The sequence below is a fragment of the Excalfactoria chinensis genome, chromosome 6 (assembly GCF_039878825.1).
Source record: "Excalfactoria chinensis isolate bCotChi1 chromosome 6, bCotChi1.hap2, whole genome shotgun sequence".
Classification (NCBI taxonomy): Eukaryota; Metazoa; Chordata; class Aves; order Galliformes; family Phasianidae; genus Excalfactoria; species Excalfactoria chinensis.
In genome coordinates this window covers 12,248,256-12,273,648 of record NC_092830.1, presented here as the reverse complement: position 1 = coordinate 12,273,648, position 25,393 = coordinate 12,248,256, and the positions used below count along the sequence as shown (strand labels likewise).

Below are 25,393 nucleotides of genomic sequence, written 5' to 3'. Positions count from 1 at the left end.
AAGTAACAATTCTCATCCAGATGACATTTCAGTTTCAGAAGTGTAAATTCAAATAGAAATGTAACTACCATGAGAAATGTCAAAGCAACTCTTACTGTACTCTGTACGTTATAAACTGTCGCCCAAGAAGATTCTAAAGCTCATTCCAGAGGTATCTGACTTAACAGTCAAACTCAAATGTGCCTTTTGTGTTTGACTCTATTGGCTCAGTGGGTAACACTGGTGTTAGCCCAGATTTCAGTCCAATTTATGGAATTCCTCACACTGGGGTTGCTTCTCCATCCTGAAGCAGGTTGAAGATTATTCAAGACATCAGTTAAATTAAAGCTAGTGCAAGTTAGAAATGCTAAGCAGTGCTGAAATTTAGCTCAGCACTAATCACCACACTGATATATCTGCACATAGGGATTCCAATACTGAAGTACACAGCCTCTGCTTTCTTTACTGCAATGTTAAATGAATGATTTCAAAAGTTCCCAAACAAGTAAAGCTTTTGTGGGGAGGGGAGAGGAAGGAGGTTTTTGCAGCCTCAGCAATGCAGTAGAAGTTTTAGTAAGGAAGATTCACATTAATGCTTCTTACATTTTGTTTCTTTGCTGGAAATATAGGAGATAAGAACAGCAAGCGGAGCTGGGAAGGAAATGGGAGTTGGGCGAGACTGCAGTTTCCCCGGCCTTCGGTCCCTGAGATGATAGAGGGGACATGCAGAAACCCTTCCTGCTCAGTGTGCTCAGTGCACAGAGCACTGCAAAGCACTGCAAAGCACTACAGCTTGGAAGCGTGAGCTTTTTTTTTTTTTTCTTCTCTCCAAAAAGTTTTCAGGAAGTCTGGGGGAGGGGCGATACCGTTTCTTTTTTGTTATAATGGGCCCCTTTGTGGAGATGGGAGAGGGAAGAGCTACGTGCCTGCGTTGTGCAGGCTTTGCCGTGATTCCCAGGGCAGCTTCTCTGTGCTCCTAACAGGCACTGGGCCTGCGTGTGGGGAGAGAGGAGAGGGACTGGGCCGGGATGGAGCTGATGGTCCTGCTCAACGCTCTTGTTACTCGCCTGCTGTTCGTGCTGCACTCCCTCATCGGGGTCTGGAGAGTGACTGAAGTGAAGAAAGAACCCATGTACTGGCTGCTGGCACTGCTCAATCTTCTCCTTTGCCTGGAGACAGGGCTCACGCTCAAGTTCAAGCAAGGCAGAGGCTACAAATGGTGAGCATATCCTGCTGGCTCCAACGGAGCCCCTCTTGCTTCTTTGCATGTGTTTTGCTGCAGATGTGGGGCTGCTGCCTGTGAGCAGAGTTGCCCCGGCTTTCTGCCAGGCTTTCAGGGAGCTGCGGTCTCCCCCCTGCAGCACCTGGGGTGGTGGAAACGTGGTGAAGTCCTGGCTGGTCTGTGACCAAACCCAGAGGGCTTTCAGGAGGGGCAGCTTTGCAGTAGATGACTTGGGAACCACTCTTTGTACAAGAGTGAGTGTGCACTAACTGCTGAAAGACGTGGGAACTTTGCTGTAGGCAAAAGCTGTGTGTTCTGGAGCCGCCAATCCAGGGGGCAGGGGAAATGGAGGCATGCATTCCCTGTCAGGGTCACTGGGCACCATGATGCCACAGCCAGTCAGGAGCACAGGCAGAGAGATGCCAGGAGCCCCACACCTCTCACTTAACCAGCCATTTCCTGGCAGTCATCTCATTCCCTGGGACTGCATTCCCTGTCCCTGCTACCCACAAAAGTGCTACTTCCATGCTAGTACATGAACGAAAGCTCAGCATCAAATAAAAGAGGAGCAGCAAGAACTCTCACAGTAAGAGCCATTTAAGTATTTGGATTTGAATGTAAGAGGCTATTCCAGAGGGAAGCCTTCATGCAGGAAAGAGTGCCTGAGAAGTGAGCAAAATAAGTTAGTCACAGCAGAATTTGCCCAAGCACTTGGGTTTTTACACATATGTCAGGAACGACTGCAGTCATCTACAGCTCATCTGCAGCATCAGTCAGCCAAAACAAACAATTGGTGAATGGGAAGTATGCATGTAACTAATCGCCCAGGTTTCATTAGGACCTTTTCTTTGTAAAAATCTCAAACTGTAGGATTTTCGTCCCAGTGTCACTGGGACAAATTCAAGGTAAAAAAAAAAAAACTAGCCATTTCCACGACCTTCTATTTCTGTCTATTGCAACCTGTGAAACTCATTATAACAGAAACGACGTTGTATGACAATCCACACAAATGTTCCATAGTCTAAATTTAAATGTAATAAAAGCAGTGATTCTTTCTGGAATACAGGAAGATTTAACAACAGCAGAGCACATGTGTAAATCAGAGGCAGAGTGAACAGACCCAGTTCACTGGGGTGAGGAAGAGGCAACAGACGCTTCATGAAGGCACACTCGCTAAGTCCATTTTTGGACAATCAAGAGAAAAAAAAAGAGATACAGAAAGTGGATTCTTTTTAATGAACGTGTGCTAGAAACCTGGGCTAAATTTAGCTAGAAGGAAAATGGATATGGTCCAGCAATTTAAGAAGCACAGTAAATTATGTTGTAGGTGAGAACTGCAGACAAATGAGCAGCATCTAATCACAACAAGGTAACTTTCTGCTCTGGTGGCAAACACCCACACTCAGAACCAGTAGCATCAGCTGCATTTATAGAATTGCCTTCATGTATGTCTACTAATGCAAGCAAAGGACAGTCTGTACCACAGAACTCTCCTGCCTCCAGAAGCCTCATATGCTCTCCATATACTATTGACAATAGACAGTCTTATTGCATCGGCAGAAATAATTAAATAGATCACATGGAGAAAGAGTAATATTGTGTGCCTGGCCAAGTAATATTTGCTCTACAGTGCTCCTTCTGAAAGAAAGGCAGGGTTAAAGCTCCTGAACTTTCCTGGCTAGATCTGCCATCGTTAGCTCAGCACTGCTAACTTGCCAGCTGGATGGATTTCTCATGTGCTCAAGTCCTACAGGAAATACTGTAAAATAAAGTAGTACTCCAATTCAATTGAGAGGTGTGTTCTCTCCCAAAATAACTAGGCTAAAACCCCACAGAATCACTAACTTCAGGAAGAGGAAAACAAACAAACACTCAAACACACCTAACCCCAAGAACAACCAAAATGTAAAAAAGGAAATGCAAACCAACTATAAAAACCAAACAATGCACAGCAACTCAAGACCACCTTATTTAGAGGGATTAACTGAAACTTTTCAGAGCAGTTCAGTAAACTGGTCATTTTCCTGAGCAGCTGGATTTTTGGTTGTTTTTCTTCCTCAAAACAGTCTCCTCTGAAAAAGTCATTATTAGAAAAATAAAGGTATATTCTAGATATGAGCTAACAACTCATCCAACTACATTTGACCAAAACATTGCTGCAGGAACACAATTATCAGCAATTTAAGTTCACTGCTGTGTGTGCTGCTGACAAGACAGACAGAACTAAACAAGCGTCTTGAAGCTGTCCTTATTGTTCTGCCTGAGGTGTACATGTGGTACAGAGGCTGCTGCCACTCTCAGAAGCATCACTGTGATGCGCACTCCATACTATGGCAGGGCTGGCATTGGACAGCCTCATTCCTAATCTGAAATGATAAGAATTGCAAAACGAAAAAATAAATAGTCACGTTTTATAGGAAAACACAGAATCATAGAATGGCTTGGGTTGGAGGGAACCTTTAAGATCATCTAGTTCCAACCCCCTGCTACAGGCAGGGACACCACCCACTAGAGCAGTTTACATTCCTCCCACTTTACAGTCCTATGCAGCCTGGCCTCGAGTACTTCCAGGGTAGAGGGCATTCACAACCTCTCCGGGCAACCTGTTCCAGTGTCTCACCACTCTCACAGTAAGGAATTTCTTTCTAATATCTTGTCTAAATCCATCCTCTTCCAGTTTAAAACAATTTCCTCTTGTCCTATCACTACATGCCCTAATAAAAAGTCCCTTCTCAGCTTTTCTGTATGTCCCCTTCAGGTAATGAAAGGCTACAGTAAGGACTCCTTGGAGTCTTCTCTGCTCTAGGCTGAAGATAGACCCAGCCTGTCCAGGTCCCACTGGATGGCATTCCTTCCCTCTAGTGCGTCAACTGTGCCACTCAGCTTGGTGTCATTTGCAAACTTGCAAGGGGTGCACTCAATCCCACTGTCCATGTCTCCTGCAAAGATGTAAAATAGCACTGGTCCCAGTACTGATCCCTGAGTAATGCCACTCGTCACCAGTCTCCACTTGCACACTGAGCCACTGACTGCAACTATCTGAGGGTGACCATCCAGCCAATTCCTTATCCAGAGAACGTTCCACCTGTCAAATCCATTTCTCACCAATTTGGCAACCGGGATGTCATGCATCAGTTGCTTTTCCTTTAACCACTGATCCTGTAACATCAGCATCCCTCACTTAGTACTTAGAAGAATAGTAATGAAACTTCCCTAGTAGGTCTGAACAAAGTCAGATCATAGAGCTTCACCACCACAAGTTATACAAGAGAGCAACAAGAAAATGGAACTGGAGAGAGATATCCTAAATAGATTAGACAGTTGCCAGCACAACTGGGGGAAGAAGGGGAAGGCCCATTTCATAAATCATTTTAGTCTGCCCTGAAAAAATCTAACTTAAGAAATGTTTTCAGCAAAATGATGCTGTTTCCAACTTTTCTCTGCCACCAGGATTCTGATCAACAGCCTTGATCAGAATGAACAGCACCATTCATTCAGTGGAATAAGTTACATGACTCTACATGTAGACATCCCTGCTCATTGTAGGGGATTTGGACCAGGTGACCTTTAATGGTCCTTTCCAACTCAAGTGATTCTATGATTCATCCTTCCTGAGATCTAGAAGAGCACATTAGCTAGACTTTTTGTTGTTAGTTTGTTTTAAATACTGAGAATGCCATGATAGAAATACAAACAGCTAAAATATTTGGGTAGTTCTTGAGAAGAGATTTTAAATAAACTCTAGATGATCATAGGCTTACCAAAAAAAAAAAAAAACCAACAAAAAAAACACTATAATTCATAACACTGACAGCTTGAGGAATTCAGAAAGAATTTCAACTCTTATTTGCAGTTATAACCCAGTGTGAACTGTAATCTAAGTAGAAAAGTAGAATTCTCCAGGTCAACACAAGATATTTACAATGTGATATAATACCAAGCTATTTTTCCTTTCCAGGTTTTCCCCAGCAATCTTTTTGTATCTGATTTGCATAATACCATCATTATGGCTTCTGGAAATTCACCATGGGACACAGGTATTTATTATGAAACATGATGGATTGACTTGAAATTAATTATCTGATGGGCTGAATTTAGGTACAAATGCCAGACCTTAATCCAATTTTCCATTTTATGCTGGTGGGTCTCACAGTCCGGCTGGGACTATGGACAACTGTGCATTTCCTAATATCAAGTAATTAACCTCTTTCCTAGATAAAATGAGACTATCTATGTATGGCTGAGGAACTGAAGTCTAGAAGGATGAAATACAGCATTTCAGCCCCAGGTTACCAGCTTGAATCTTGCTCAGGATGGTGAAAGAATTTCATTGCTTTAGAGGCCTTTGTAAAATAAATCACAAGTTTTATGGCATTTACAGGCAGATATCACAACTCCAAGCAAGGAAAAATTGCGGTAGCTATCCATTTAAAGGCTCTTAAATTACCTCATATTTACTGCAATGTAGGAGAATATCTGCAGATTCCTACCTCAGATTAGCTGTTGCGGTAATGTCTCTTTTTGTGCTATACAGTGATCTGGGAAGGGTTGTCTGGATTCCACTTCAGGATCCAAGTGTGTGACAGCAATTTTAAAGGCAGTGATTCCTGCTGGGGTTACCAGTTAGTGTGAAGACAAAGCCCACTGCCCATGCTGAACAAGGGAGCCCTTGCCCTGTGCCAGCTGTTTGCAAGTCCCCATAGAACTTCCATGTAGAGAAAAGGGGATTTTTGCATGCCCCACAGGATTTTTGCACAACCCTGGCAGAAAATGACCTGCTAGGAGCGAAAGATAAAGTGATAGAAGATGATACATAAATTAGACTAAGGAGACATAGTCCCTTATTTTCTCTTTTGAAACATCGTTAAAGCCCACAGAAGTATAATCAAATATTCAAAATTGTGTTTATATTGAAAATGCCTGAGGCTTTTTCTAAATACAGCAGCAGGAATTTATTGTCATCTTGTTTTGCCAAATCTCCTTAAACAGTCACAGACAGGTAACGTGGATATTGAGAACATTTGTCATAGTTAAATCCGGTCCACAGAACGGGCTAATTCTGTAGTCAGAGGCAGCAGTTTATTTCCCAAAATGACGTTAGAACATGGCATACTTTGTTCTTATTGATATACTGTTACTGTGAATTAAAGAGGGAGTATATCAAGTTAACAGCTTAGTTTATACCTGGAGAAATAGGACAGAGAGTTCTGGAAGTGCACAATCAAACAGATTCAAAAGCAGTACCTCTGGAAGGGGAGCAGCCCTCGTAACAATATCAAACAGCACCCAGACAAGTATTATTCTTCTGGTGAAAGTTTCACTGAAGTGTTCCTTATTAAAATAATAACAGAATGGGTCCGTACTTTTTATACACACACCATCAGAACAGTTTGTGGTCTTTAAGGCATCAGAACTTTGATCTCTAGTTGAAAACCTGATCAGAAACATCAGCCACTTGTGCTGGTGCTGTTACTTCAGGCACGCACTAATGGACAGTCTCTCCTGAAGACTGAGGCAGTTCTGCCTTGAAGTACTGCAGAACTGGACAGAAGTAATGCCATTCATCATTCACAGTGGAATACTGACTGCATAGAAAGTACTGCTTTGCAGTGAAGTATTATTTGGGGATTGGGAGAGACTCTGTAAAATAAATTAAATTATACTGAGCAAAAGAAATTGCTGTCAGCAAAACAGAGCGGCAAGAAAATTAAAACCATTTATTCCATTAAGAAATAATAATAATTCTTGAGTTGCGTAAGAGCTCAGATGAACAAATGCCTCTTAGCTTTTCAGACGCCTTGTATATTACTGCCACAAAGCACCACCTGACCACCTTTAGCAGAGGTTACCTGACTGCCAGCACAGTATTCACGCAAGTGTTTTGCTCAAAAGTAAGATGAATATTTGGCAAACCTTTTAAATATATTTAACTACTAAGAAAATAATCAATTTTCCTGCCCATTCCCTCAGCCTCATTCTGACATGGGATTCTCTTACCAGCTAAAATTACAGTGCATCACTGTTCTAGAAGAGATACGGTGCATCGTTTCTCCCTTCCCACACCCACTGTCTTCCTCAATTAGGAAGACAGCTTAAACAATCTTTTCTCCCTGTGTTACATTTCAGCTTTCTAGTAGGAGCAAAATGAGGCAAAGTCACACTACTGAATTTGACATCGTGTGTGTTGCCATAGCAACGGCCACACTGCTTCCAGCGATGCAGAGCAAGGGGTACCTGTTGCTTGGCAGGGGCTGTCAGCTTCTACATGGTAACAGGGCTGAGGGCACTCTGCCCTGCTATTCCAGCTGCAGTTTTATCACCTCAGTGCTGGGTCTGCTGCAAAAAGTTTTAGCTGACCTCATTTCTATCTGGCACTGAATAAGAAGCAAATTAAAAATTGCTGAATTAGTTCAGGATTCCAAGGGGTCCCCCTGCACCATCAGCAAGATCTCTGCAGTCTGGGCACTAAGAAAATATGTCACGCAAGACAGTTTCCATTGTGATGGTGTTTTATAGATCAGAGAAATATCAGCTTTATTTCATAAGAAACAAAAGAAGTAAACCTAGCTAGAATTTCTGTAAGATGCATACAATTTCTTGTCTTATTTTTGTACAGTAAACATTACGCACTTTTGTTCAGCTACACATGCATACAGACACCTATGAGGAACAAGGCTGTAGAGCTAAGCAGGCAGACCATGTTCATCTGCCTATGAAGCTTAGTACTGGATTCTTCCTTGTCACTTTCCCATTAAGTCACTGTGCATACACAATTAGTTAGGCAGATATGTCCAGCACCAACAGGCCTATTTACATGATATAAAATAAAGGCTCTTTTCCAAACTTTCAAGTGAATCACCACCACAATCACCACTTAATAAATATTCAGAGGAACAAATCAAAAGAAGAAAGGAATCTACTTAAATTAAAATTAGAGGTTGATTTAAATGCCTGACTCTGCAGATGCAGTTCTCTGTTTCTAACCTGCAGGCAGAGAGATTCAGATCTGGCTCTAAGGAGCACCATTTGGTCAAGGATCTTGGAGCCATGCAACCCACATCAAGTCAGAAATGGTTTCAAAAACTGCATATTAGGAGCTCATGAAAGACATGCATAAAGTGACCTTATTTTATTAATCATTCTCCATGCCTGTGCACAGCTAGAAAACAAAACTAGCCCACAGCAGGCTATACAGGAGCAACCTGTAGGGACAACCGGGAGACCAGCCTCACAGAATCCCAGCCCTTGCCTGTCCTTGTTTCCAAGCCCAGAACTTCAAGACCTCCATTCTGCAAATGGAAATATTTCCCCAACATCTTGGTGACAATCTTTCAGTGCTGTCACACCCACTGTGCAAATAAGCCGCGCATTCCGTTTCAAAGCCTTTATCACCAATTCTAAAACCAACAAGCACTGACTTTTTTTTCCAGATTTTTTTTAGGCTACAGGAAGTTACTCCATTTATCTACACCGTCAGGCAAGAGGCAGCACTTGCTCAGATATGAGCAGTATCATCAGAGACAAAGTAAAGGGGGATCTGAAATGTTTTAGACTGTGATATTTGCTGGAAAATGTTGCCCATCTATTGGCAGGCATTATGCTGAATGGAGCTGCTCAGTATGCACACAAACATTCCAATTGTTGCAGAAAATCACTCCTTGTGCAATAAAATAGTGGGGGGCCCAATGGAGAAATGCAAATCATTTGACGTTCTTTGGCACAAGTAGAACGGGATAGAAGTCTTTCGTGACAGCCTGGTTGGATTTTCTAATTACCCCTTTTTTATTACAATGAAATAGTAAGGGCTGTTATGAAGACAGATGTTAGGAGCCAGGCTCCAGCTACTCCAGGAGCATCTGCTGGACAAAGGCAGAAAACAGTGCATCTCCCACTGCTGAGTCACTGTGCTGCACCCAGCAGTGTGCATTAACCAACATTTACTTTCCCACAGGATCCAACGCCTTCAAAAACAAAAGCACCAATTTTTGTACTCTGCAGGGGCAGGCAATGTCACAGGCTCATTTTTCCTAGTTATTCCTGAATCTCAACTCTCTCATTATGAACTTCCTGAAAAATAGGCAAAGTTGCAGGGAAAGGAAATGGGGAAATATAACCCAAATGCCCCTACAGCTCAACTCTATTCACTGCAGCCTTGAGGGAAGTCACAGGAAAAAACAAATGCATTTTTAGAGAACTTATTTTGGACAGCAGAAGCTTAAAACAGATACTTGGAAAACAAGTTTGGATACAGAGCGTCTGACCATAAGCATAAGATAGCAGACTGAGTGATTCTCACCCTGCTCTACTGTTCCAGGCAGAAAAAAGCAATGTAGGAAACCCAGTAGTCTGTTGAAGATTGCTGCAGAGTGCAGTTTTAGCAGAGAAATGGTATCCATCAGCCTTTGAATTCACATCTGCTTCTGCAGAACAATCCTACAGCTTCCCAAGGGCCTACCAACGCATCTCTCCTGTCTGCAGAAGATGAATTTGCCCCTCCTGAGCAAGAGGGGTACTGCATTCAGAACAAGCATGTACCTTTGTAAACATCCACCGTCAAGTCTGCATACCTCTTTCAGCCTTAGAACACATCTGCTCCCTGTGCTTGATGTTAAAGCTTATGGGATGTTTTTGTTCTCGACAGTACTGCAGTAATGAGCCTGAAGCTGTTCAGTTGAATGTCACCAATCAAGACATCAGTCAATCTCCAGACAGCAGTGATGGAAGCGAGGGAATAGATCACCACATCATTCGGACGGTGGGACACCTTTTCCTGTTCCTAGTAGGGAACTTAGGAAATGTTGGGAAAAAGCAATTGGAGAGGACTGTCGTGTTTATTTGGGCAATCTCCTTAAATAGTGACCAAAAGAAAATGTGGCTTTTACAAAGCCACATGGTAAAAGTGGCTGACATCTTGCTAAGTACTAACACCTGTTGGTAGAAAGTCTCATACTGTTCTCCTTACTGAATTTAGAGTGTCTGGATGATGGTCCTGCAAATGATAATAGCTAAAAAATGATAACAGGGGAAAAAAAAAGTATGGAAAAATAATCAGTATTCATTACCCCTAATTGGTATTAATATGCCTTTTTCAAATTATACCCATCACACAGAAATGGTTTCCTCTAGTGCTGTGTGAAGGAGATCAAGAGTAGGCAGAAGGTTTAACGCTATCTTTACTGTTAAGTCTCCTAATTTACAGCGTGTTATTGTTGTTGTGTTTTAAACAGGCTAAAGTCTTTGTGAATCAGCTCTCCACAATCTGTGAGACTGTATGGACCCTGGCCCTCCACCAGACCTTTCTATTACTTCTAGTAGTTGGGAGATGGCTTCTCCCCATTGGGGTTGAAATCACCCGGGACCAGTTGTCCCAGCTGCTTCTCATGTTTGTAGGAACAGCAGCAGATATACTTGAATTTGCTAGTGAAACCCTGGACATTGAGGATGTACGGTAAGGAATATTTGCTGACATAAATAATCTGCATATTGCAAAAGAGATTTGTTTAGTTTGAAGCTTTGTTTGTGCTATCTGAAGCACCCAGACCATTGGAACGGTATTCCCACTGATTAAAGAAGGCTACATTCAAGGGCTCTGTTTTCCTACTCTTGTGTTGCTGCTGTAAAAGATGTAACAGTTCTATGAGCTTTGTTAGAGATTACTCATGCAATGCTAACAGAGAAGCACGTCACATTCATCACAACAAAAGGGTACAAAAAGCCAAACAACTAGCATAACTGCTATGTGGCACCAGGTCATACAGCTACAGAAGCTGAAACTCTGGATCCACACAGAACTTCTCAGGTTAATGAATTGTTTTAGACTGACATGGAAGTAACTTGAGTTTCCTTTAGAGACTCATTATCCAAGTTAATTTCTTTGGTTATTTCATTTGTAGTTTCTTCTTCACAATAGAAGGTAAGAAGAAAGGGAACAGCCTAGTTCTGGTGTGAACTTTCAACATTGCGATCTCTCCCAGAGAATGTCAGCCCATCTTCCTCTCACAGCAGTGAGAGCTGAATTGTGAACACCTATCACAAGGAGAAAGAATTGCAGAAGAGGTTCTCTTGCAGACACTACTCATTTTTTTACTTTATGCTTTAATATCACAGAAGAGGCTTCATAGCAGGGAAAGAGGTCCTTCTGACTTGGAAAAGAAGCTTCAAGCTTGCAGGGAATATGTAATCATTACAGGGATAAAGATAGACTCTAGCTCAAAGTAGAGATATTTCCATACACATATCGTTATAACGTCAGCAGCAGGAATTTAGTATAATTACTCAGCTGGAACATGTGGACTAAACAGCAAGAATTCCACACCAAAAAGTGCCTCTTTTCCTCAGTATTACTAGTACCACTTGGAAGCAAGCATTAATCACTATTTAGACAAGCCTCCCTTTAAATGACATTCCAAATACTACAGAAAACACTTTTGTTAACACAAAAGAAAATTGCATTTTCACTGTTACTACTTTTTCTCCTCCCATAGGAAGAATTATATTCTCATAAATGCAATTCTCGCTGTGTGGACCTGGAGTATGTTACAGTTTCCACTTGATCTTGCAGGTTAGTGCTTGCAAACAGACAAGAAATGAGAACATGTGCTTTAAGGTTTTGCTGGCATGCTTTGGGATTGTGAAAAGGCTACAGGCTACATCCAAGGCTTCTGCTGAAGAGCAATTCATGTGACAAAGACAGTGACACTTTCTGAACAAAGCCTACTGTGGTCTCTTTCGAGGAAACACCTGTTTTTGGCTAACCTCTACCTTCCAGATAAAATACTACTTCCAGAACAAAATGGAACTGCAGTATTGAAGCATTGCTGTAGTTGCCTGTTACTGCTGTAAATTTCACTGTTAGCTGCTGGGGTAGATCTGGCCATGGAATCTATCATGGTTTCGATCTGGGGAGATTACTGGATCCTACAAAGTAATAAGCAAATACCAGGCACAGGGAACAAACAACACAGCCCAAACACAGATATCACAGGCTCTCAAAGGGTTACCACAGGACATAATATCTGATCACAGGGAACATGCAGGACCATACTGTGTTGGGACTGTATATTCTTATCCTAAACTAAAAGGCCCAACATCCAGGTAACTCTGGCTAGTATTTGATTGCAGGCAGGAAGGCTTCTTTAGGTCAAAGAAGATAAAAGACTATTTATTTCAACCCTTTTGGCCTCCAATATCAACAAGTTTGCAAGTCACCTGTATCAGTCCAAAGATAAGTTATCCACACCAGCATCTTCTACAAAATCGATGACCACTAGGTTGACACACCAATTAAATTAATGAACAAATAAAATAACAATGAAAAGTGATCCCTGGAATTTTTCGTTAGCTTTCTCTTTGTGGACAGCATTAGGCTTTGATTTCAATTTTGAAGGTAGGAAAATACTGCAGTATTTCAACTCAGCTAACACCGCCTGTAAAAGCAATGCTGCAATTTATCACTGATAATTTTTTTTTTTTTGCTACTGGTAAAATATATTCTCTGAAAGCTGCACAGAGTTAAAACAAACAACACAAAACAACCCACTGCACATACCCAAGTAAATTCAAATGCTACTTAAAAAAGACATAGCATTAATTTAAGTAAAGTAAGATGTGTGTTGTGTTTTTTTTCCTCTGGCTGTTAGTTTTCCACTTTTTTTTTCCTGCTATAGTTACATTTAACTCATTAAAAATCAAGTTATTGAGCACATGTTGACTGTGGGTGCAGTTTATTTTAGGTAACTCCATACAGCTGCACAACTGCTGCTTTTCATTCAGGTATCAGAATGTTTACTTGCACCTAACTATGACCTAAAAGAGCAATTCATAGATGCTATATAAAACTAAAGCAATGAAGTTAAGACTATTAAAAACTTAAAAGCTATTAAAAATTAGCTGCTGGTAAAGCCTTGCCTATTGGCTTCAGAAGTGTTTCCCCTTCAACAACTCATTTTCCACTCTTAAGTCTCATGGTTTTTTTCCTTTTCCCAGTGCTACCCCAAACAATTGAGTTATTTTGGTAAGCTGTGCTACTCAGTGGTTGGTACTGCTAACAATTAGCTTAACACATTGATTTAACAGAAAAGTATCTGGGGAAGTTGTCGTAGAAAAATTAAGTGAACAACTTCTTGTTTTAAAGTGTACTGATAGCTTTGTGGGATGGAAAAGGGGAAGTGGGCTTTGGTTCTTTTGGATGGATTAGGAAAAGACCTGCTTAATTTAAGATCCCAGAAATGAGATATGCCTTACGTTGAATTGTTCACATTTGAATGCACTTGTGATTTAAGCTCCCTAAAAGCTGCCCTTTAGCCTGATCCTAGCTAAATTTTAAGAGAGCTGTTTTAACCCTTATGTTTTATTTCCAGTACAGCATATTGGCTGCAAACCAACTGCATCAAGCAGGCAGATTCCTAGCCTGCTGCTCTGCAGGTATAGTTCAGAGCTGTGGAACATCGGGGTCAGCTTGTTCATACAGGATGGACCCTTCTTCATTGTGCGTTCAATCCTGATGGGCCACTTCCGAATATTCAACCAGATGCTGGTGTTTTTTACAGCTAAGAACATCTTAGTTGTGATCCTACAATTGTATCGCTTGGCAGTGATAACTTTAGACTTTCGCACTACTATTCTGCAAAAGAGCAGGAAGGGAGAAGTTGGCTGCTGCCCATGTGAGCCTTATGAAGCCACTACTCATGGTACCACTGAGCAGGATGCTGAAATGAAAGAATGTGTTGCTTTGCCACTGAAGGAGGAACCCCAGGCTCCATTAGAAGACCAGTAAGCACCGTGATTGACTCAAGACCGATTTCATTTCTCAGCTGCTTCAAAAGGGCCTATTTCTATGGTGAAACTGACTTGGAACACAATTCACCTCTTCCACTAAGAGATTGATAAGTTCTTCTAAATTGCAGGGGAAAATTCTGAAGGAAAAAAAAAATAGAAATGGGACATTTTGTATCTCATTGGATTTTGGGGGTTTTTGACCAGTTCCCTACTATATTGTTCACAGGGATTTTGTAGCCATAGTTTGTAGTAGCAAGAAAGGTTTGGCACACTAACAAAGTTGGTTATAATCTTTGGTGGCACTTTGCTAATGTATGTACTTGCCTGTATTCAGATAGAAGGACAAACCTATCCCAATGGAACAGAGGAAACATGACAGCATTAAGTCCTCCCTCAGTGACTGGGCTACAGTTAAGGTGAACATTTTGATTACTGTGCATAGCAGCAGCCACAGCTGCAGACATGCAAGTGGATGGGCATAACAGATTCCTACTGTTACTATGACATTTAAACATTGTTCATTTAGAAAAGTTAGGAAAAGTTTCACTGAGTGTTACTCCATTTCTGGCTAAATTTTCAGTTTAAAAACTACAAAAGACCATGAAATGTCACAAAAAAGGCTGTCTATTATAGTCTGAATAATCTAAACCTTACGAATAAATAGATCTATTAAAAACATGGGAAAGTGCCCAAAGACCTGTTTGTCACCTCATTTTCTGCAGAGGTATTTGCTATTATATTTCTACTTGTCAGAACACATACAAAAAACAATAATTAAAATAATAATAGAAAAAACATTGTGATTTTTATTTCCTGCTACACTGTGTTTGAAGTTGAGGACAGACTTTAATTGCTGCCATTTTATAGTTTTTTATTTTTAGTTGTCCTGACTCAGGTGTACAATCTAATAAGAAAGAAGTTTGTCCTTTCAAATGTGAGCAGTGCCATCTGGACAAAAGGACTCTGATTGTGTTTCACATTTCATGAAGCGCCACTCATTCCCATGAAATCATTTGGCCTATTTAGTGTCAAGGTCTGGTGTTTTGTTGGTTTTTTTTTGTTTGTTTTTTAATGGCTTTTAGTCATGTATTTACTTCCATGTTTGGGGTGAATAACATGGGATGTGGTTCATTTCTTCCAGGAACACTTTACATCAATTTAAGACCAATGACCCTGCTGGGCTTAGCTCAAAAGAGAAGTAACTTTTGAAGATCTGTCCCAAAAATCATATGCTCACTGATAATGGCAGGTACTTTCTACAGATTTCTGCATCCACCTTTAATGAGATCACGTTAATTTCAAAAAACATCTCACAAATAGGAAGTGACCTATTTAAGGTAATTTCCTGTATTAAGCAATCCCAGTTTTACCAAGAGCCTCAGCTATCTAAAAATACAGCATCTGTTTAGGAATGCACTGAAGTGCTCCTGCTGCCACCACAGCAGTCAAATGCTTATTAGACTAATAAGCAATGACACATTTATTCCCTGAAAGGTTGTTCCTATTTAACAGTGAACCTATTTATAAATTTCCCAAACATGCGAACCTGTGTTTGAATTTGTGAGCTGTTAAATCTTGTGATCTGTTTCATGTTGAATCAGGCCCCTTCAGTAAGAGAAGAAAACACACAGCCATAAACATAAGTCTTATGTACTCATAGTCCTTTCTACCACTTGTACCTCAGTAATAGCATGCAACACATCCTGCTCTTTCCAGCAGAAGAAAAAAAGTCAGTCGCCATTTACGGTGCTGCTGTAAGGCTGACATATTTAGATTTGAATGCAACTCTTACAGGCAAAGAAGCTGAAGTGCTGCTGCCGACCAACTGTGTTGTCTAAAGCCTTTCACACCAAGGTGCATTTAAAATCAGCTGGTAGCACTGTAACATCTCTTCTTTGTTGCTGCAATGTTGCTACTCACATTCACTGAATTCACCACTTGCTGATGTAGTAATTACCCTGTTAAAAGGATCCTTGCTAATTAATCTGAAGTGTGCCGATCTTCCTAGAACATCATTTGAAATTCACCAGCAAAAAAAAGTCAAGTACTTGCTACCTGTTTAAAGGCTTAGTTCAACAACAAGCTGCCCACCAGGCTCATCCTGCAGCAAATGCAAGATTCCCTGGAGTCAGCAATACAAAGACCAGTTACAGTAGAAGCATTATACAAGGAACTGTATTTCCTGGTCTTCACGCTGTTCCATTTTAAGCATCAGTAAAGCTCTTAATCAGACTTACTTTGAGAATAACTCACTGCAATGCTAGGTTCTTTACTAGATTTCATCATTATTCAGACAAATACAAAATAGACTAGATCCACACTGTCATGCTTAGGATAGAACAGATTTGGACTTCCTTTTTTCTTCCCACCACTATGGGCAAAGAGATCACTTAAAAGCAAGGGGGAAAAAAAAGAAAAAACAGACAGACAAACAAAGCACTGAAATGGTAGGCAGCCGGCCCTCCTGCCTATGTAGAGAGGGGAAATCACATTTGCCAGGTAGCAACAGGAATGACTGACGGAGTGCATTTCTAATTCATTGAGAAGACTGGATAGCAATTAAAAAGTCCAGTGATTTCTACGTTCAGTCACAGCAGCAAATCCCAGTGGGAAATCATCCTCATCTTTGTCATGCAATTTTCTTGATAGAGAGGACAAATGAGCTGTTTTGCAGCCGGTTGAGTCAGCTGAACCAGCAGCAGCTGGGTGCAGGTAGGTGCGGTGTCATACTGGTGCCTTTCAGAGCACCATGCTATGCAAGTGGTAGAAGGTATTCTCCTGCAGATCTGACAACTGGCATCATGCTCATTATTCAGAAAATGCTGCAGTAAACTACCAGAAATGGTAAAACTCAACTCTACCAAATGGGAGGATTTCAGAACATCTTAAACTACAACTGTCTCAACTGTTAATTACTCCTGAGTCAGGAGAATCACATAACTAAGTCTCTTAGGCAAACATACTTCACTGTTACAGTTATTTATCTCATTGTTCCTGCTTTATCCTTCTAGATTATTCTATGTAGGTGATTCCAAAAGTAATTCTATTTATTTCCATGAAAAAAGTAACAAATAAAAGTGCACAATAACACTATTTGATAGCACAAACACTACAAAACATTATTTTTGATGGTCCCCATCAGTAGTTATGCATTAGCTCCAGTGATGGGCAAGGGCTGTGTGCTATGCTTGTAGAAATTTGCACCAGCAGGGGTGCCATTTTTTCCACATGGAGGAATTCAATTCCACCCCTTTACTTCATTTGCACTTGCATGTCAGATGTCCTTCTGTCACACTGCCCCTCTGCTGCCATCTATTACATAGCAACAAAGTATAATGAAATACTGGTGGAAGGTTCAACCTCTACTGCTGTACCACCAACATCTGCCATGTCATGGGCAAACAACATAAAATGGGAGGCATTACTTCTGGAGCAGTTCTTGTATATTAAACTCACTAATCTGTTTTCCCTCTCGTCTTTTCATCAGCTAAAATGTATTCCTCCTTTCTTTTGGACTTTGGCTCAAATAAGACCATAGCTCTGAGCCAATAATAATAATCAAAAGCAACAATAACCATTATTTCACTGCATTTCTGCTGGTATTTTTACTGTACTATATTTTATGGTACTATGTGAAAATAGAAGAAAATGTTCAATTACTTCTTAAAAATTCCAACTTTATTTTGAAAATAAAAGGCAGTTACCTCAGGCATAACTGCCAATTTATTGTGTGTGAACTGAATATTATATGTTTCAATTAATTATACTTTCCACACACTGCTTTTCTTTCCCATTGTTAAGTTAATTACTTAGGCCAGATTCTGACTGCAGACATTGCTTTGAAAGCCCACAGTTACTGCAGTAAACTCTTCCCTATTTTTGCTAGATGTCTTCACTCAGAAAGACCCTTTGCCTCCAAACACACAAATCACAGGGCAAACCCAGAGAAGACTTAATAAAATCACACAAATACATGCATGCATTTAGATACCAGACTATGCCTAATAGTGCAGGTTTTGTTATGGTGTGTGAGACTGCTAGTAAAAATACACTGCAGACATCTGTAAAACACTTACAGAAATGCCCAAATATTACAGATGCTTTAAGCTTAGAGCTCCAGACACCAGGTATACAATATTCTCTGAACAGCGTACCAATTTGCAAGAAAGTTTTTCAGATCCCCCAAATATATTATTTCCATGCAGGTTTCCTCAGTTGACAAAAACTACCTAATCATTATTTCCCCCTCGAAAATAAAGTGTTGTTTTTTTAACCTTTGGAGATGATTAATGCATCTTGTCAGCTTTGAAACGAAACAAAAAACACTGGCTTGGAATACTGACTGGTTAACCACATTTGCAAAGATTTTGCTGTTACTTTCTTGCAGATAGCTGTCAAACTGTACATACAAATCAGTGGATCAGTACAGTTTTTCTGACCACAGGACAGTACCCTGACTGTTTCTGCTGTATGACTAAATATGGTTTTTCCTCTCCCTGTCTTGAGTAGTGCCATTTAAAAATAGCATTAAGAGAGATCCCTGATCTTCCTTTAACCTAATGAGAACAGTAGGTCTCAGCTTTGGCTGATCACTTTGGCATATAAGAGGAGTGCAAGAAACTCAGAAGGCAGGTGAGTTCAGTGCTTTCTAACTGAAGCAGTCCTGCAGTAGAAACTACAAAAGTCAAATCTTGGGGAGAAAAATTGAAGTTCTGTCCGCCTATTGTTACAAAACTGCATGTCTAGGAAATCTCAGCAGTGCAATACGTATGAATTCCTGCTTTACATCATGCAGGTGGAATGCGTAACAGTCATGGAATAACTCACTTGTAGGAAAAGTAATGCTTTTAAAATTACCAGCTCTAGAGTAAGATAGAAAACAAACACACGACCAAAACCAAAGCACATTTGGATTCTTTTCTAAGAGATTCTTCCATTCACTGTCTGATGTGAGACAGTTTATGACAAACATGACTATTTTATCATTTACTGTTCCACACTCAAGAAAAAGCAAAAATACTTGGTGGAAAGTATTTTTTTTTTTTAAATCAAAATCAGTCGCGCTTTTGTTTCTATCCCAATTTTATAGGCAGATAAAAAGATGCATTCAGAAGATCCATGATCTTTTTCAGATAATGCCTGCCTGCCACTTTGAGTTATGCATGCTATGTTTGATAGACACCAACCTGCGTATTTTTTATGTCCTTCAAACAGTAAGATCCCCAAATATCCTGGAAGCCATTTAGAACAGAACACTGGCATCTAAAACTGCACCAGGTTATTCTTTTGGTTCTGCATCAATCGAAAACAGATAAGCCCTGAATCATCAGGTAGGAGAGTAGTTGGCCCTCTAGTCTTTGAGTTCAATTCTGTGTCTTTCTCCATGCTGTTGCATGAGGATAGAAGCCTTTCAAGAAGGCCTAAAAGCCTTCTCTAAAGCCCTTCTCTGCAGAGGAAGACAGAACATCCCTGATTTGTAATAGTAAGGTAATAAAAATAGTCATGACGGTAGAAAAAGCAAAAAATTTAAGGGGTAGGAGAGAAAAGAAAAATAATATTTAAAAACAAAACAAAAAACACACTTTAATTATCAATTTAAACTTTTACATCATATTCTATATATTCCTGTTCTTGTCTGTATTTCAGGCTGTGTTCTGGGCCTGTCTCCCAGATATTGGAGACAAAAGACAGTGACCACTGAACTCCCCACTGCTGTCTGCATAAGCTTCTACAAAAGCACTCAAAAGTTCAGGTCAATTGAAGATTAAGAATAGCCCAGCCTATTTCCTCCTGCTAAAGACTGAAAGTATCTGTGGCTGCCAAAGACCTTCCTCCGTTTGTTTGCAACCTACTACAAAGAGAAGCATGTTTTCCTGAGCAGCCTCTCTGAAAGACTGGCTTTATTGAAACGACAGTGTCATTTCCTGCAGCCCTACTGATTAAGAACTCCCTCAGGTATTCCTAAGGTCATACAACGTTTGAAATAAGGTTGTCAGACCAAAAGTTAAAATATAGGAGCAGAAAGGTAGTACAATGTAAGAAATAATGCCCTAACCCAGAAGTTCAAACTTGGGAAGGTGGGAAAGGGCTGGAGTCAAATAAAGCAGGCATGCATAGGTATTACCTGTAATAATAATTTCAAAGATCTATACTGAAAATGGCTCTGAAGTCTTCAATCTCCTATATACTAAGCTAATAGTATCCTGGAGTAATCAGACAGAACGGATGCAATCATAGCTAACATCTAAGCATCCCAGAAGTGTCCCAGACAGCTTTGGAAAAGCCTTTATGGAGTTTAAATAAACCAAACCAAAACAAAAACACAAAAACATACAAAAAACCCTAGTTCAGTGTTGCTGTTCTTTCTTTTTATATTATTATGAGTAAACTGACACTTCACATTTGAAGAATGTGTTGGGCTTAAATTTTATCTGGCATTCTGCCTAAGTGCTTTGCAGTTTCGGTCCCCTGATGGAATTCACAAAAAGCTTGTCTTTCAAAATAAACGTGGTAGAAGCTTTGTTGGAGCATCTTTCAGGCTTGTAAGAAACAACAGTACATTCAGCAACAGCACTATATGAACCAAGACAGCTGTCAACCACCATAACTCACTCCAGCCCTAATCCTGCTTTCAGTAAGCATTCACAATGCCACTGCTGAAGACTATTACCACATCCAGAATATTACTAAGGAAACATGAAAACAGTACTTAATTTATCTTGCAATTGATTCTAATGGGGTCAGAAGCATCTTCCAAAGAGATTTATCAGGACTGCCAAACAATAGTATTCTCTTACATTTGGTAGGGGTCAGCTCACAGAGGTGGTTAGCTTTGGCCCGGAATGAGGGAGAATGAGAAACCTTTCTTTCCTTTTCTCCTTCCAGATTTCACACTGAGGTGAAATCTACCTGTCTTAATCCAGTAATTAACTCATATTGGCTTCTATTCTGCCATGTAAGCTTGATGTCAAGTTAACTTACAATTTAAGCTCTGTAATGGCAGAAAAGACTACTTTGTGACCTAATCCAAAGAATACTAATCATTTAAAAAATAAAAAAAATCCTCCTACATACAGAAAAAGTAGAGAATGCATAAGTAAGAGTTGCCACGGGGGTAGCCTGAAGCCATATGCCAGCAAGTTACTCTGCTTGTATATTGAGAATTTTTAACCACCTAATCAATAAGAAATGAGTAGTTACTATGGCAATTCCTACATTACAAGGTAGTTGTGCTGCAGCAGAGTATGTTCTAGAAGGATGAATAAACTCATGACTGTTAAATATATTTTTACACCCTGTACAGCGCTGCATTTCAGTGTGTAGGCTTGAGGAAAAAAAAAAAAAACAACCACCAAGAACAACAAAATAGAGTCAAAGTGTAGTGATGGTCATACAGGACAGTCTGAACTGCTTGGGAATTCTTAAGTGACTACTACTTGTCGAATTAGAGAAATCCCCAAACATTCAGTCAAATCACGCAAAGATTTTGCGATCCCTAGCTTGAAAACCAAAATAACGAGACTCAGATTCCCCTATTGTTGTTTTTCCCTTTGGTTATTTCCTTCAGAGTTTAAACTGATAGAATTAGAGCCAAGGTCCTCCTAGAGCATACCATCAGCAGATACTAATGCTGATTTCAGTGTGTAGCAAACACTCTGCAGCATCTGAGGCTGATTACAAAAAGTGTATTCCCTTAAAGCACAATGCACCACAACCCTGTAGGGACTGCTACTACTTGCACATACATAACAAGGATAACACTTCATTCTCAAGACACAACTACTAAAATAGAAGTACAGTGTTCTTTCAAAGGTTTGAAAGTCATGGATAATAATCTTTATTAAATACACTCAGCTTGTATATGCCTCCTATGAAATATTATATCCCAGTTCCTTCACATTGTCATGGGCAGTTCATCCCATCTCTTTTTGAAGTACTGTTATTTTTCAAGCATTAGAACAAACAGATTGAGAGAAATGCTGAGTATGAATCTAAACACTACGTTTGACAGCCAAAGATGTTCCAACTGTGCAAAAGTACCACAGCTACAGAATACACACCAAAGATTGTAACACAAAGCTGTCAAAAAAGATGATGAGGAGAGAAGCTGATTTAAATTAGCAATTGGGACCCTTAGGTGTGAGAAACAGAAACGCACAAATGCAGCAGCCTAAGGACACTTTAAAAGCACCATCACCATGGCCTTGAATCCATAAATTAATAAAACATGGCAAAGTTACAAGTGTATCAAACTACAGCAAATATATTCACATAACTGAGGTTCAGATCTTGATGCCTTTATTTGAACTATCAGTGCTGAGAACTGAAAGCTAATAAGACTAAGATACAGGATTCTTCTCTGGATTCAGTGATAGCTACTTTTATTCATAAGATATTGACTGTAAGGTTGTGTTACAAAGAAACACCAATTCTTATGTAGAAAGGCTCAATGTAGTAGTAAGATTTGAGGCAAAAAACCTTGCAAATAGAAAATAATTATAAAATAAAGTCAATAATTATAACCTGCAATACATATAAATGTTCAGAAGAGATCTTTGAATCAGGACGACCCCTGAAGATCCAAATATAAGAATGAAAGAAATTTGATTATGATAAACTTGGGCAAATCTTTTCAGGCTAGTAAATAGAATTAGTTATATACCACTGTCCAACCAAAAGGTGAAAAAAGGCTTAAACACACAAATAGAAAACCAGAGTCCTAACACTGCACAAAGGAAAACCCTTGAAGTAAAGGGGCTGTCTAGCAAGCTTGTCCTATGCTCACTGTTATGAAGGAGCAACCTTCTGGGTTCTGGAGAAGACACTCAACCTTCACACTCTCTCTTGAGTCTGTGCACCACAGTAACCAATCTTTATCTGCTTGAAACTAAGATTAAGTCTGCCTGGATGCATTTTTCTACTACTTCCAAAAAGGACTCACAATTAGGAGAGAAAAGAGTTTAAAAATACTCTTCATTTTCTTCCAACTATGTTACCTCCAGCACTACTTCCATCAGATGATTTCCTGATAAAAACAGAACGGCTACATCATTTTTTTCCACTGCGGAAAGAAATGAAACACAAGAAGTGCAGTGGACCAGTGACAGTCAGCATCATAAAACTAGGTTTGGAAAAACCTTTATTCTCATTTCTTGAAAATTTACTGCGGTGCTTAATGCCATGCAGCAATTCCTAAGAAAATAACCAGGCAACACACTTACCAATAACATAATTAAGAAATGAGAGTCTTTCCCTTTTTTCCAATCAGCTGAATATAAGAAATATCTTTTCAAAATTACCAAGGAAAGGAAGACTTATATTCCCTTAACATAACTGTTTCTTCCAGAAAATGTTTTACATGGGTACACTTGTGTTTTAAAGATCTATCCCACTCAAATTAGAGCACCAAACATTAATTCCAGAATATGAGTTACTGCAAATTGATTTATTAGTTAACAGGATCTTATCATCTACAAGTTTTTAATAAGTAATTTATTCACTGCATAGTGGCAACAAGAGAAATTATTCCTCTTCATTCTACCTTCCGTTTATATCCTGAGAGGTCACTCTCCTCCCTTTGCTCCTACAGAGCCTTGTTCCAAGGTAGACAAGGACCCCTTAGTAAATACCTTTATTTCTGAAACATGGACCTCAGGCTCAGAAAAAAAAATGGGAAAAAAAAAATAAGAGTGAGAAGAGCCAAAGTACCATAGCCTTTCCACTACATGTCACAACACCTGGGAACAGTCATTAAGGAGAAAAAACAGAAAATGTTCCACAGGCTCTCTCATACTGGAGGAAGCCAGTATTACTGTGGATATAGTTACTGCTTGAGAGGAGAAGCAAATAGTCAGAACACATGTTGAGAACAGACAGCAACACAGGGAGGTTTCACTCAATTACATACAACTAAGCCTTTAACTTGCACACTAATATCACAGTGGGGGACGATGTGTTTTTCAAATGCTTCATGATGTTTCAATGCTACAGCTAGTCGTGCATACAAAACATCTCCAAATTATTAGAACGTGGCCACAGACGTTTGGAGAGAAGAATGGTACTTGGACAGTTAAAACAGACCTGGTTTTGCACTTTACTCTGGGGAAGGCAGAAGGATTAGTTAACTCCAGGGTTACTGTACTTGAATACTTCCTCCAGTATCTAAACACAATTTTGCACAACCACAGGATAGCATACACCTCTTCACATCACACTACATTATTTAAATGCTTCAAAATGCAGGTAGAATTTGTTACCTCCTCTAATCATACTCTTACATTCAGTTGTCTTGTGAAAGTAAAATCTTCAGATAATCTTGCAGGAAACTCAAGCAGGGCTAACACCCCTTTACTACATTCAGGATACTAACAAGCTCTCCTGAAGCAGCCAACTTAGACCTCCAACGTTCAAAGGCCCCAGTAAAAACTTGAACTAACTCCCTTCTTTTAACCAACCACCCATTTACTATGTCCCTCCCAGGGCTCACCTGTTGGCAATCAACAACACCTGACTCACTGTACTGATTTGGCAGAAGACAAAGAAGCAGAAGTAGAGGAAGGGGAGTCATACCTTGTTGTTTGTTACATTAACTCATCTGTGATACCTAACTGCATGCTGAACAAGTCACACAACCTAATTGGAAAGGGCCAGGAAACTGTTTCTATATTAATTGTTGAACTACTTCTACATTAAAATAGTTGAACTTGTTAAATTGCATTTAGCAGGTCATTACTAAGTTGAAGATCTCTTTTCTCTGTCACTAACTTCCACAGTATGATAGGAAGACTACCCAACAGTACCTCTGGGGTACAGAAAAGGACCAAAGAGCAGAAAAAAGTTCTTCCAATTTGCCTGCTCTTGGAAAGTTTCCCAGAAAGGACAAGCTGCAGAACAAGGATCCTTTCCATTAAAAGTGTAACAAGTCTACCCAAAATAGCTGCTTGCAATTGAAACATGAAACTGACACATTGATAAGAAGCTGAAGACTGACCTACAGGAGATGGACCCTTTATCCATCCAAGTAGAAGATAGAAGAAGGCAGCTGCTTTTCCCACTTCCCTGCATTCCCTTAATTACAAAGAAAACTGAGATCCCAGATGGCAGTGATAGTCCAGATGTCTTTAGCCTCACCCATTTAAGGCTCTGACTGCATTCAAACACAGGTGGGGGAAAAAACCATCAACTGGCACTACCTCAATGGCTTGTGAAAATAAGAAAAAAAAAAAAACACAACATATTAAATCACCATTTTAGAGACATCTCTGAGATGTGGGGGAATTTTTTAAAGTTTCTTAACAAGTCACTTAATGTCCCCATTTTCCTTTAGCAGCTTTTACAAGACACAAACTTTAGTGCTCCTTTGCTTGCATGACTAACATATAGGTGGCTAGTATACAGATGTTAGAGAAGATGATA

The 25,393-nt window shown here is 39.9% G+C and overlaps 1 protein-coding gene across 1 annotated transcript; it reads left to right on the top strand.

The window, feature by feature from the left end:
• The first annotated feature begins 650 nt into the window (after positions 1 to 650).
• TMEM26 (transmembrane protein 26) lies at positions 651 to 14,106 on the top strand. Its single transcript, XM_072340573.1, has 7 exons — positions 651 to 780; positions 963 to 1,198; positions 5,160 to 5,238; positions 9,843 to 9,956; positions 10,429 to 10,649; positions 11,686 to 11,762; positions 13,561 to 14,106. Exons 1-7 carry the CDS (start codon positions 703 to 705, stop codon positions 13,974 to 13,976), a joined length of 1,221 nt encoding a protein of 406 aa, XP_072196674.1. The 5' UTR covers positions 651 to 702; the 3' UTR covers positions 13,977 to 14,106.
• Positions 14,107 to 25,393: the final 11,287 nt, after the last annotated feature.

What these genes read in the sequence shown, in the direction of transcription:
- TMEM26 (XM_072340573.1), top strand. Translation starts at nt 703, where the DNA reads ATGCAGAAACCCTTCCTGCTCAGTGTGCTCAGTGCACAGAGCACTGCA. An exon ending in ATCACCACATCATTCGGACG is followed by an intron (nt 9,957 to 10,428) that starts GTGGGACACCTT and finishes TGTTTTAAACAG; the next exon opens with GCTAAAGTCTTTGTGAATCA. An exon ending in CTGGACATTGAGGATGTACG is followed by an intron (nt 10,650 to 11,685) that starts GTAAGGAATATT and finishes CTCCTCCCATAG; the next exon opens with GAAGAATTATATTCTCATAA.